The sequence below is a fragment of the Perca flavescens genome, chromosome 15, assembly GCF_004354835.1.
Source record: "Perca flavescens isolate YP-PL-M2 chromosome 15, PFLA_1.0, whole genome shotgun sequence".
In the NCBI taxonomy this organism is placed as follows: domain Eukaryota; kingdom Metazoa; phylum Chordata; class Actinopteri; order Perciformes; family Percidae; genus Perca; species Perca flavescens.
Window position 1 is genome coordinate 13,235,755 of NC_041345.1, and position 14,003 is coordinate 13,249,757.

Consider the following 14,003-nt stretch of genomic DNA (forward strand, 5'->3'; position numbering starts at 1 on the left):
AATGTGTTTTTAGAAAATCTTATCGTGATGCTAAAAGAAAACATTTTACACTTTTTTTTCTGTAAAGCGTGCTTAGAGGAAACTTAGGGCACAGCTGCAATAAGGACGTTGCATTTAGTAATTCACGTTGATATCAGTATGTTGCAATGCACTTATTTCCCATTCTGACAGGGACACATCACAAAAAAATTGCAAAATATTAATTTGTTTGATTGTGTTCTGGTGAATGACGGAGGAATACTTGTAGTGTTTGGGACAATCAGATACAAGGTTTTCAAATAAGGGGACAGTTGCATGTTGTTGAATTTTACAAAAAACCGCATCAAGAGAGTTCCTCATTCCAATAAACAAATTTATTTTCATACATGTTCAAGATAATTATTCATAAGCATTAACATAATTTGAAAAATAACTACACATTAATTAAAAAAAAACATCCTGCTACATCCCAGGTGAGGGGTGTGTGTAAAATTACATACATACATACTTGTGTAACTTAAGAAACTAAACATTATGGAATATATTTGAAATTAATACACTTTACAGTTACAGGTTTTTGTGTTCTCATTGTAGCTGACATTCCATAGGACGTTGACAACCACCTGTCAAAGGAGAGGTGCTTGTCACAGCTAATTTAATATCTTTGCATTGCTTCAGTGTGTGTATATTGTTCAGCCACAGACAAAGGGGAGAAAAAGAAGAAAACTGTTGTGTTCACATGAGATTGTAAGTGAGGTCATTAAAAAAAAAAGTGAGCAAACAAATACTGTTACAACCACGCACAGGATATACCATTTTGAAACTACCCACCTAAGGGGAAACCAGACCACTCCGTTCATAAATGGCTTGCAAATTGGTGATGAGGAACTGTTTGTCCTTACCCTCCTGTACACAACAGAAAATATACACATATACAAGATTAATATCAACATTGGTTTTTAGACATGCTAGCAAATTGTTTTTGCAAATGTCAACTTTCTAATTGATTCTTTGGACTTTGGTAATGCCCTTACTTTACCTCTAGCGCTACCACGATGTTGACATTTTGTTTTTTCATGGCATGTCTCGACAACTTTTGGATATATTGCTATGTAATTTGGTAGAGATATCCATGGTGCCCCAAGAATTATTCCTACCAACTTTGGTGATCCCCCAATTTTTCCTCTAGGGTCACCAGAAGGTAAAGTTTTGTAGGTATTATGGACTGTATTGGTTAGCATTGGTGTCTCCCTCAGGATGAACTTATTTTGGTATCCTTTAACTTTTCCTCTAGCGCCATCATCACATCGTCAGATGTTTTAAGAATGCAAACAGTTGCTCTTTAAAGAGAATTAATACAAAATTATGATGGTGAACATTTTAAACATTACACCTGCTAAACATCAGCATGGTAGCATTGTTAGCATGTTGACATAAGGTTAACATTTGGCTCAAAGCCTACTACATTCCTGCAATAGAGGAAGCTGCAGTTTCAGGACCACAGTGGTAGGCATTTCTACAACCGCATTTCTATGGCCCTATTTACCAAACAAAACTGGAATAGCCTACTGCACAAATGTAGTTACCCAAACAAAGGTTTGGGTAACTACATTTGTACATTCTAGCATTTACACAAAAAACTAGGAACGTGGTACTGAAACTGGAGCTTCCTCTATTACAGGTACATGCTCGCTAGCATCCCTGCTAGAAAAAAAACAAACAGCATAGACCAGCATATATGGCTGTATACACTTGTTTGATTAGACATACATTTTCGATTTGCTTTTCTAACCGACTGATGATTCTCCTTTGGCCATCAATAATCTGAGTGTGAAAATATATCACCATTCTGAAAATACAGAAAGCATAAGAGATCAGTTCAAATTTGAAAGAGCATAAACATTATTCAGACACAGTAAATGTTTCTAGAAGGCAGACACTTTGTTAATAGCATTACCACCACAATACACCTATTAGTAATACTACAAAAGAGAAAAAAAATAAAAATCATATAAAATTACATCCCCATGTCACCACTTACAGAAAGACTCCAGCTGCGAGGAATAAGAACAGTGGGTTCTCCACCAGAGAGTTGTAGGCCCAGCTGAGCCAAGACAGGATCAGGTGGGTGTTCTCCAGCTCCTGGGCCCACAGCTGCCTGGACTGAAACATTGTAGTGAGATTCCTAAAAGGGCCGCACCCTGACGAGGGTTTAATCCTGTGGACATGAGATTGATTTGATGATTATGGTGCAGTTTGTAAGTATTTGGACAAGAACAACTTTTCAATTGCTCCAAACTCAAGCACATTGGATTTAAAGATGAGGTTAGCTTGGGCTATTCTATATCTGTGTTAACATATCACATAAAGAGAGCAGAACCAACAATGTGTTAGCCCAATCAATTCAAGACATATACTGTATCATTAAAAGAAATAGTGTAACAAAGAGACATGAGAGTGGTATCAATGTTCTCATCTAACTCTCACTAAGAAAGCAAATGAGTATATTTGCCAAACGTGTTGACTACTTTGAGCTGTGGATTAATACACATTATGATTCATCATAATGAAGGAATGTCATAGAGTGTAACTCTGATGCTAATTGATGCATTTATTACAACAATGGATGTCTATGGCACAAATTAATAGCTATATTAGGCACATAGATGCATTTGTTAGTAGTTTAAAGGATTGTTGGTTTTGGTCTTTTCATGGGATTTGTGACAATAAAAAAACAAACAGATTACAGGCCCAGTCTTACGCTACCGTATTTGTATTTATTAGGAACATCAGCTAATCTAAACATGGTGAAACTGAAAATAAAAAAGTTATATTTTCAGTTTAACATACACTTCGAGTACAGTAAATTCCTGGAGTATATTGACAGCCAGTCATTGTGTTGAAAGCCTGTTTTCAGAAAGCTGCGTGTCTGAGATTGTTGACGTCATGCTTACTTTGTCATTATGAGACGGGACAGTGTTTGTTGTACTCACGTCCAAATTGTGTAAGTGACCGACACGGCAGCGCCAAGAAATGAGGGGAAGCACAAAAGAGAGATGAAAAATGTTGTCATCTGACTGGCCCTCCAGGGCTTCTTCGATGCCTGACAGTTCAGCACCAGACTGCTCTTTGGAAGAAACCAGAGGAAGAATGTGAACTTTGTCATGCAAATCATTGTCTGTATAATGTTGAAACAACACGTTCTGTACCTGTTCTTACCTTCTTCATGTAGAATAGCACAAACAGTTTTATGATCTGGACTGCAGGAAGCAGTGGAGCAAACAGCACCCCGAACCTGAGAAGAACTGAAGATCATTAATGTTTATTTAAACTTTTATTTGTTAAATAAGTGCTGGGTGTAATATTGCATCATTACCAAGTGAGGGTTTGTCCATATATGAGTTCCAGCACATTACGAGCAATGTCAAACACTGGCATCCTGTTCCTTTTCAGCACTTGCTTGGTAAAGAGCCTAGAGGGAAGATGCAAAACATTCAGTGAATGGTTTCATAAAAACGGCAAACGACAGAATCAAGTTACGCGATTTGTGGGTAAAGCGCCAACTTGCCTCCACAGGAACTCTCCGAAAAAAGTGTAAAGCACTGTGAAGACAAAGTCCATCAGGAGCAAGCGATACAGTTCTTGCCCCACAAAGCTCTCCCAACACTACAGGACAACAGAAACATATTTTAAAGATCACATCATAAGGGAGAATTGGGTCAAAGCCAAACATGTAATTACTTAGTGTCCAAATTTGTTAGGAATGAAGAATGTTGCACAATTCAGTGTCGCTCCACAACTACAATTACGAGAAGTTTAAATATATGAGAATGTTTTTAACCTGTATCCCACAACGTTCTCGTTCCACAGCAATTCTCCCCAGCCAGCGGAAACACAGCACTCCAACAATACTGACCTTCAACAACAGGTTCCTGAGAAAATAATGATTAGACCACAGCCATGATTATTGCTAAAAAGTAATATTTTAAGGCCAGACACGGCAGGCAAAAACTGGACAATTGGATTTTGGCCTGGCATTCCAGGTTGGCAATTTGGGCTATTTTGCTTCCATAACATTTATTTTTTTCAGACTAATGAAAAGAAAACATCCAAAATACACATTTAGGTGTTTATTTTTATTAAATTAATAGTTAATTTTATTTTCATTTTGCTTCTGTTAACCTGTTTTTAATCTGTAGCACTTTGGGATTGATCTGTCAAATCTACAAATAAAATGTATATTATTATCATCATCATCCATTTGCATCTTTATTGAGGGTATAGGGTATAAGCCTAAGCGTATAGAGCTATAGGATGCTGTTGTGTTTGTAAATAGTGGTTCCAATTAATATGTAATCTATAGAATTTTACAATATATCTTTAAAGGCTGTTTATTCTCATAATTTGAGACATGTAATGATTCATTTGGGTGATACATAAGGGAAATACAAAACATTACATAAATATTCTCTACACTACAATAATACTTCATAGAATGAAATTGAAGAGGGATAATTAAAGCTAAAGTTTATAATAAGACATTGATTCATTTGAATCTGGAGCTTTCAATGAGTGAAATAAATGGTAGGGATAACATTTTATGAGTCTATGCACAGAAAATTAAAATAATGTGTGCTCGTTATTTTTATTTGTTTTTTTAAAAACTTAAATGCCAAAAGAAATCTATGTAAATAAAACAATAATCAAAAGAACATTTATTTACTAAAACATTGGCTGTGTTTCATGCAGTTCTTTTTCCTCACCTGAAGATGGAGACGTAGACAAGAACACTGGGTGAGTCATAATTCTCGACCCAAGCACACAGATTGAAGAGGCCCGGGAGTAACAGGTTAATGCCTGACACCACTGCAGCCAAGAGCAGCAGCTCAGTTTTTTCCAAACAACTCTGTTTAATGGCACTCTGTGAAAGAAAATGGACAAATGACTAATGACTGCAGACACCTCATGAGAGAAACTAAAGTTGAAAAGACCTCAGAATCTGATTCTTTTGGGAACAAAGAAACAAGATAGCTCCGATTCGGGTTACCAATATTTCTTCAGAAAGCAAAATCATAGGTTTCAGAAAGTTTAGAAACAATCGTTTGCTAACGTCGGTTCTAAAATAGGAAGTGGCATATCTTGCTCTCAGCAGGACCCTTTTGTGTTTTGTGTCTCTGGCAGTGTGTGCAAAGTTGAACTATTACTAGTTCCCTCAATATTGATTAAAGTTGCCATGTCAGGTGAGGATGCAGGAATTTCTCCAAAAGTAGGAAATAGTTTAGAAACCACTATGTTGAACATAAACTCTTCCTCCCATATCAAAATCAGGATGGTTTCTGCAGATTATCACGCTTAGCAGTTTTGTAAAAACCCAACAGACAAAAAAGAAATGTGTTAAACATCGACCAGCAAAGAAAAAGAAGAAGTAAATAAACTGTGGTCGGAAGGCGCCTCTTTTATCACAGCGGTCTTGAGAAACATGAATGAAATCTGTCATGGCTGGCTGCACAGCATCTCTAACCTCTGACAGGTAGTGGACTGTCATGGCGCTCAGAAAGATGGTTGCCAGACATGCAACCCACGCCACCAGGTGCAGCATGAGTCGGCAGAGTCGCTGCATGCAGCTCTTTTGATTTTCTCCATGCAACATCTCAGATAGCAGTTCCTGTTGGAAGAGCAGCAGTTTGTGAGGATGAGCCAGCACATTTAAATGATCTCTGTGACATATTCACTCGATTAGGTTTAGAACAGGATATTAAAACATAATTCCTTCATAAGAAAATGGCCGTCTTCAGGCTCTTTATGCATGGTGAGGAGCCTACAGCTAAACAGTCACAAGCTTCCTGTGTTGAACTGGGTTGGTTTGTGGGTGGGTAGGAGACTTGAAGGGAAGTGACACAACACACTGTTTTCACTATGCCTTGTTCACCATGGCCTGTGCTATGTGTCACCGGTTGTAAAAATTTTAACTTAAATTAAAAAAAAAAAGTTGAAAACTTCCTGACATTGAGCTTATGTTAATGATGCTAAATATCTATCACCGAGGATCAAAGATTATCGGCTTTAAAAGAAGTATGTGTAGCCAGTTTGTTCATGTTTTAAATGATGGTGCTTTAAATGATGATGCTACCATTAAAAGGAAATGTAGAATCATCATCTCGACTGTTTGTATTTATATCAAAAATGAGTTTCTCTCTTAAGTGAGTCTAATTGAATATTCAAATGATTGCTTACTTTGAGCTGAGTACTGATTTTCTCAGACTGCAGTCTGACAGACGTCTTCTTAATGACTTTAAAATCCCAGGAGCAGAAAACTTTTCCTGCCAGATTCCCATTAGACTTAAGGACTTGAAAACCTCTTCCAAAGGCCTTGGATATGCTGCAGGAGAACAATTTAGCCATACAATACACAACGCAGAAGTAGTAAAATAAGTTCTATAAGTTACATAGATAAGTTATTTTGTAAGTAATGTATTTATTGTCCAACCTGTACACAAGGATGATGCAGATTGTGTAGAAGGCGATGACGATGGTAAAGAAATAGGCTGCAGGTATACTGTACGGCACTACCTGAGGCTTTTTGGAATCACAGACTGGCAGATCAGGGGATTCAGCAGCAGTGGAGTCATTTCGACAAGTTTTGTGAATGATGTTGGTGTAGTAGCCGTAAAACATCACACTCTGAGAGAGATAGCCCTGCCAGAGACAACAGAGATTTGATTTTTAAGAGAGGGCCACAGAAATAAGCATGCTCATACTGCTGTGATGTATCTTACAGTGCCTGTGAGAAGCTCAAGGCCAGTGAAAGTGTCCAGATTAGAGTCATGAGGTCGGGGAGGAGGGTTGACGGCTTGAGGGAAGACCAGGAACAGGCCATTGATGACGAAGAGGAGGAGGTTAAAGAGCAGGAGGGTCCGGAGAAACAGAAAGTAAGAAAGTACCCCGGTTCCGAAACGTCCGCTCAGTCTCTTAATGGGTGAATGCCACAGCTGGAGGGAAGTGAGGACAGGTAGGCAGCTAAACAGGCAATGATGCAAAGTCTGGGGGAGAAAACATGAGTGAAGGACTGATACACAAAACAAAAATGGTGTATACCTTACGTAGCACACTTATTTTTACTCACCCTTGAAATGTACAAGCTTAGACGACTGTAGCATGGAATACTTCTGATGAGTGAACTCTCAGCTACGTCACTAAAAGCAAGTTGCCTGATAAAAAGATAAGAAGTTACCACAGTGCTTGTGGCTTTATTTTGCAGGACATTGAATGTTCAGGTTCACATGTACCTGACTTCCATCTTATCTGCCAGGCTGAGCGGCGAGGCTTGCAGCTTGCGCATGCCCTCGCCCACTGAGAGGCCTCGGAGGATGGACACCAACTGCTCCTTCTTGTTTTCTGTAAACCAAAAGATAGAAACGACCAAATTACTGACACATGCAGACGAGTTGCTGCAGCCAACACTGAATCTCGGTTTAGTTTCTGTATACCTTCATTACAGATTTCCTCCTCGATATTGGCCTGGACAGAGTCTTCCTGCATTGGTCTGGAGGGCTGAGAAGAATCTTGGGAGGAGGTCTGGTGTCGGTCTAACTGAGACAAGTTTCTGGCATGTTGGGGAATTACTGCAGCGTTATTTATCCCTGTGTGGACAAGGAACAGGTCACTTTAATATGTGACTAGATTGTAGCAGATACCCAGACAGTCTCAATTTGCCAGAACCTCCTCCAATGCGCACTGAAGGAAGGTCTGGCTACTCCACATAGCATTCGGGGATGGGAGGAAAACGTGCTCTGGTTTAACGGCATTTCATTAAACTAGGGCTGGGCGATATGGAGAAAATCAAATATTGCAATATTTTTGACCAAATATCTCGATATCGATACCAATATTGTAGTAACGTCCACGTTGTCAACACAAGCCATGTGGCGTTCGTGCCCTTTTTGTACCACACTTTTATTGAATGAAATATTAAGCTTCGCTCCTACGAAATAGGTGTTTTTTGTAACATTACACACAAAGCTAACTGGCTATAGTTAGCCTGTACATATGCTAGCGGGATTAGCTAACGTTGCGTAGCCAGCCAGCAACTTCGGCAATCGGCAGTAGTTTCGGCGAGCTAACCGCGACAGTATGTTGCCCACAATCAACCTCTGCTGTTAAAAGCAGTCAATCTGCAGTGATGTTTTGAAATGGAGACACATGGATGTGTTAGCTCACCGAATAGTTGGGTCATCTATAGCAGTTCTGTCACCGTGGAGAGGAAAGGTTTGTTTCTCACTGGATTTGTCATCTATGAAGGTTAAAGAAAGAAATTAGCTGGGGTGCCCCTCTCAAAAATGTGGGGAAATTTTTTGGGAGCCCTATATCCAAAATGGCTGCCGTCAGCCTAGCTGGAAATTAACTTTTTAATGGTTTTGCCCACAGTACTGCATAATACATGGTTTCTGAGTCTATTTGGGTCAAGAAATTCATAAATGATAAAGATTTATTGATTTGACCTATTTTTGACCTTCAAATTCAAGATGGCCGCCGATTTTTGGCTATTTAAAGGTCATTTTTTCAAAATCGTCAAAGAACCTTAATATTAGGCTCAAATGAAAGCTCTGCTCATACTGAGTGCAGTTATGGACAGCAAACATTAAAAAATACACATATGTCATCAGATGTCTGGGTTTAATTAATAATTTCTCCACATTTTTGAGAGGGGCACCCCGGTTAATTTCTTTCTTTAACCTTCATAGATGACAAATCCAGTGAGAAACAAACCTTTCCTCTCCACGCTCACGGAACTGCTATAGATGACCCAACTAGAAGCTGCTTGCTGGCTATGCAACGTTAGCTAATGTCCGCTAGCATACGTACAGGCTAACTATAGCCAGTTACCTTTGTATGTAACTAACAAAAACCAATTTTGTGGGAGCGAAGTTTAACGTTTCATTCAATAAAGTTATGGTACAAAAGGAGCACTAACGCCACAAGTCTTATGTTGACAACGTGGACGCAGATATAGGAAACTCCGAAGGCAGTTGTAATATTTACCTAGCCGGCTATGCTAACGCTGTTGCGCCAACGTTAGCGAAACGTCGGCGTAGCGTTAGCTAGCTGTCTAAACTTGTGAAAAGCTGAACAGCATCCCCATCCAAGTAATAAATAAACACCAGGCAAATATGTTGTTACTGGAGCTAGTAGGCTACCATCAAAACGTGAGATATCTAATCATGATATCAATCATATCCGTGTTTACAACCATCGGGGGATTTCACAGGTGGGACTGGCAAGTTAGCACATAGCTAGCATGATGCCTTGTATTTTCTAGATCTAGATAAGTTTACCGGTAATTAGCTGAACTAATCACTGTCACTAGATATAAATAAAACATTGACTTTCACTTGGTGCTATTCATGGACAATAAAAAAACCCTCTTCCTCATCCCAGTCAGTCACCATAGTTCTAGTAGGCTGATACACGTCTCCCAACGTGACGTCATCACCGAATTGCGGGGAAAAAAACACTAATACCAAAAACCTGACAAAAAACTGGCCTTTAACACTATTTGGAGACATTTTAAACAATGATATACATATTCATAGACGCGGGAAGTCATTTTCTGCAGGGGGTGCGGGGTGCGCAGAATCTCTCTCTCTCTATAATATAAAAAAAAGATGAATGACTAGTCCAGCTGAGCAGGCATCAAGTATGCCTTTCCAGCTCAATAAACCAAGTACTGCCATCTGACTCACACATCACAAGACAGTGTTACAATTAATTAAATCATACCAAAGAATTGTATGGCTCAAGACTATGGCGATATATTATTCACTAAAAATCACCCAAGCAGAAAGCACGTGAAACGTGATTGACTGAAGATACAACAATGCCATCACACAACACAGCTGAGTGCAGGTTGCAAAATAAAGGTCACTTAGTCAGCTGCAACTTCACAAACCGCAAAAGCCAACATATAGCTAGGCTACTGCACTTGACAACTGTCTCATACAGGCCTCACAGCATCACAAAATCATGATACAATACGTCTGATATGCATGGCATTTCAATAAACTAAACAAAATATGTACATTATCTGGTCACACGGTCACAACAGATTATATTAACCTACTCAATTTACAGATGGCATAATAGCTCTTACCTTTAGAAGTTCTAATTTCTTGTCTTTTTCTTTGCAAAGTCGCAGATCAAATCCTCAAAGTCCAGCTCCCTCAGCAGCTCGCTAAACCGTACTACAAATGCGCTGCTATGTGTTGGGAGCACTTTTCAGGCAACGCCATAAACGTCTTCGGTGGACAGTGAATATAGAATCCGCTCCCGTGGTACCGTTTCACCGTTGTGAAGGTGTCGGGTCAGTGCCTCGTTAGTGAGAGAGCGGGTCTTTCTGCCGCCAGCCTCGTCCCCCCTCCGAGATGCTGGACATTCCAGCGATTCTTCCAAGCTAACGTTGGCTAACTCCTCGACATCCTGTTCTTAGTCATTCCCAGCTCTTTTAAAAAAAGCTATTTATTCGCGGGACATTTTTTATAGCAGCCGCTTCTTTCTCTCTTTTCCACACTTTCACTCGCTGATACAACCCAATCTGACCGGGGATCAGTTACAAATTAATTCCACTCTTTCAATCTCAACTCGTTCTTAGAAAGCTGATCTTAGATCAGTGCGATGTAAACAACCTGCTCTATGCCCACCCACCTTTATCTTTAGCCAATCTACACAGTGCATGCGGCCTTCTCCCAATCATTACATTAAACAACTTATTTTATTCTGATTGGTAATTCTCACCATAATGATTAATGCCCATTGGGTAATACGGGCTTGATCGCAGTTTGCCAACAAGGGGTGCTGCCGCCAACAGGGGGTGCTGCAGCACCCCTACTTCCCGCGCCTATACATATATTGAGTGCTATATGTACCTATTAATCAACAGTGGCGGTTAACCTGCAACATGGGCTTTAACCTACACACTTGCTATACACCTGCCCATTGCATATACTATATATTTTTTGCACTAAACTCTTTTTCTTAATTTAAACAGCTATTTTGTATATTTGTTTCTGTTTTTATTGTTTGTTTCATATTAATGTTCAATAGGTTTATTTATGTATGCACAAACCGCCAAGGCAAATTCCTTGTAAGTGTTACTTACTTGGCAATACATACTTGTCTGATTGGGATATCAACATTGCCAAGAAACAAATAGAACAGTAGAGGAAGGTTTCATCTCACCAGCAGTCATAGGCGGAGTTTGACATTCGAGCCAGGGGGGCAAAAACAAAACAAAAAAAAACCCTCATTGTAGCAACTGAGACCTGGGGAACACAGCACGATCACAGATGGACAAAAACAAACATGCTAAATAAACATGTTTATTTTTTTAAGCAGATTTGAATTTACATTGTAACAATTTAAAACCTCGAGCTTAATTTAGTTAAAAAAAGAAGTCCATAACGCATATAATTCTTGAGCGACAGGGCAGGCACAGACACAGCCGCTCTGCTGCTGCGCAGGCTGTACGCTTCTCTGTTCACAACGCTGCCTGTTCTGCTTAACGTGAAAAAGCTTAACGTGGTTTAATGTACCTCAACAATCACCAAATGCATCATGGCCATATCTTGAAATGAACACTTATGCCGGTCAAAAGAACTTGACAGGCTATGGCGAGGAAAAAGCTTGTACCTAAACAATGATTACCAAATTTCTCTCATTGCTCCTCATAACCACTGAAAACTGTCAAAAAAAAAAAATCTAACCAGAAATGTGGTGATGATTGATCGTTGTTTAGGTATATTAAACCACGTTAAGCTTTTTCATGTTAGGACTTATAAAGCCCATGAGAACTGTGGGGAGTCAACCAACAGCTGCTCCGCTGCCCTGCTGAAAATGTGAAGCAGAAATGCTAAATGTCAGATAACGTCCATAATAATTCGACTTTGGGTTCTATTTTTTGACAGTTTTCCGTGGTTATGAGGAGAAATTTGGTAATCATTGGTAATTGTTTACGTAGGCTACATTAAACCTGACCTGCGCGAAAGAGAAAAAAAAACGTATGCGGCATTGTACCCATCACTTCTGGAAGTGTACCTCCGAATGAGTCTCTGTCCCCAGCACATTCCAAACCAAACTGACGCCCGTGGGCACGGCTGCGTTGGAGCACAATAGACAGACGGTGGCAGAATGCCCCGACACTTAAATTCAACTAACATGTAGGTTAACAGTGAACAATCAGTGTTGGACCTCCAGTATGTTGAAATGCCTCTCCAAATGCAGAAACCAAGCGCAATCGCACCATAAAACGTTAAGACACGTTAAGAAAAAAGATCAGTAGGCTATTTTGCCGTAATCCAATGACATGAAAACAAGTCATCCACAGCGATCAGTAGATTCACAATCAGAGTCACGGTGTATCCAGCAAGGCCTAAACAAGCGTCCCATTCACCAGTCAGCTCCAAACAGGTGAACGAGGTGAACTTCGCAGTTTAAACAAAGTGGAAAACAACGTATCAAAGTCCAAATCTACACAAAACGCGCATTCAATTAGTAAGCTGACAGCAAATGTATATACATGGCATTTAGGCAACCTTTATTGTAACGTTGGCACGGTAAGATGTCCCAACTAGTGCAACAAAATATTGTTTTTTGCGTCCTGCATATGCGTCGACAATGGTCTCAGGTGAGAGGCAGAGCCCTGAAAAAATATTTTTACTAAAGCAGTAGCCTATATGAAATCAGATGCATTACTTATCCCCATTTAGTTGTTTTGTGTTTTTAAAGTAGGCCTATTTATAAAATATCTGGTTATGTCAGAAGTAATTATTCCACTCATTTTTGAAACAATGCAATTACCCGTTTCAGCTACCAGGGGGGGCAGTGCTCCCCCTGCCCCCCCGCAAACTCCGTGCATGCCAGCAGTGCGACTGGGCATTGAGGCGAGGACCTTTAAGGTAGCAGCTGACCAGTGATGCCTCCGTAGAGATTTCTTCTGCTCCCTGCTGAGTGTCTCGTCTCTCTCGTGGCCGCTTGCAGTAAATGTCAGATGTTCTGTATTTATACGTGTGCATTCACTAAAAACGTCCGTTTGAGGACACCTCTGGGTGCTGACTGCTGGCTCTGCAACGACCTGGAAGGAGTCCTGACCTGGTTCACTTTCACCCAGGTTCCTGAGGGAGAGGAACCATCAGAGGAAATAATGACCCAGAGTCCCCAAAGTCTCCGAATGCTTTCCAGTTCCAAATACTTAAGAGCAAGATGCCTAAAATAATAACACGGAGTCGAGAACATCAAGAAGACAAAACTAAAATCTAGTTTCTTAGTAACACAATTTGATTATAGAAAAAAAGTTATCCATCAATGTTTATTCATGGTAACATGTTTAGTGCTTCCAAAGACTAAATCAAAAGAAAATATGCAGATGACACAACAGTTGGGTAACTAAACAACAAAAAGTTAAGAAACTCTCAAAAGGACTTACTCAAAGTCAGACTCAGAATCCGTTTCACAAATGTTGACACTGTATGCCATGGTCCTCGATGATCTCTGGTTATTGAAAACACACTGCTCCCAGTGACATTGCCAACATTGTGGCTATTCTTGGCCTTTTGTCAAAACTCATCATACAGACTTCCTCTCTCACACTCTGTCTCTCAGCACAGCTGAACCTAATTTGCATTTGGTGCAAAGTGATCTGCTTGTTACCGATGAGTGCAATCGAAAGCATCTCTGACATGCCTTGTAAACAAATACATAATATGTAATACTAATTGAAAAAGTTCCACTCCAAGTATCAGTATGGTATTATTTTGTCAGCTTTGATGATTAGTGGAGTCCATGTTGTACCCATGGATGTATTAAGAGAACGGTTGTACCAGACTAACCTGAGTGTATTAGTGTTCACTGCCATCCAGTGGTCACATTCAGGAACTGCAACACTGCATTCAATTAGCAACGATAGTTGGAAAAACTAGTACTGCCTAAGGTGAGCATTGGGTGAGTGTATTGTTATGGCCTTTTTCGTGTGTTTA

At 39.8% G+C, this 14,003-nt stretch overlaps 1 protein-coding gene across 6 annotated transcripts; it reads right to left on the reverse strand.

The window, feature by feature from the left end:
• Positions 1-331: 331 nt before the first annotated feature.
• Positions 332-13,687, reverse strand: tmc6a (transmembrane channel-like 6a). 6 transcript variants are annotated; one of them, XM_028599240.1, is made up of 19 exons: positions 13,454-13,683; positions 12,829-13,142; positions 7,467-7,619; positions 7,266-7,374; positions 7,103-7,187; positions 6,756-7,019; positions 6,467-6,675; positions 6,214-6,358; positions 5,501-5,644; positions 4,743-4,900; positions 3,821-3,911; positions 3,548-3,645; positions 3,356-3,451; positions 3,199-3,274; positions 2,973-3,106; positions 2,021-2,197; positions 1,750-1,828; positions 811-885; positions 332-602 (listed from the first exon to the last, which is right to left on the reverse strand). In XM_028599240.1, exons 1-18 carry the CDS (start codon positions 13,501-13,503, stop codon positions 811-813), a joined length of 2,457 nt encoding a protein of 818 aa, XP_028455041.1. In that variant the 5' UTR covers positions 13,504-13,683; the 3' UTR covers positions 332-602. The 6 variants fall into 6 exon arrangements, with proteins under 6 accessions (XP_028455041.1, XP_028455040.1, XP_028455044.1 ...); XM_028599239.1 differs by having other exon boundaries at positions 332-651; positions 13,454-13,682; XM_028599243.1 differs by lacking the exons at positions 12,829-13,142; positions 13,454-13,683 and adding an exon at positions 8,197-8,227 and having other exon boundaries at positions 332-885.
• Between the last annotated feature and the right edge of the window lie 316 nt (positions 13,688-14,003).

Coding starts and splice junctions, on each gene's coding strand:
- tmc6a (XM_028599240.1), bottom strand. CDS start 13,503: ATGGCATACAGTGTCAACATTTGTGAAACGGATTCTGAGTCTGACTTT. Junction 7,188..7,265: donor GCAGATAAGATGGAAGTCAG/GTACATGTGAAC, acceptor TCTTTTTATCAG/GCAACTTGCTTTTAGTGACG. Junction 6,359..6,466: donor TGCATCATCCTTGTGTACAG/GTTGGACAATAA, acceptor GTTCTCCTGCAG/CATATCCAAGGCCTTTGGAA.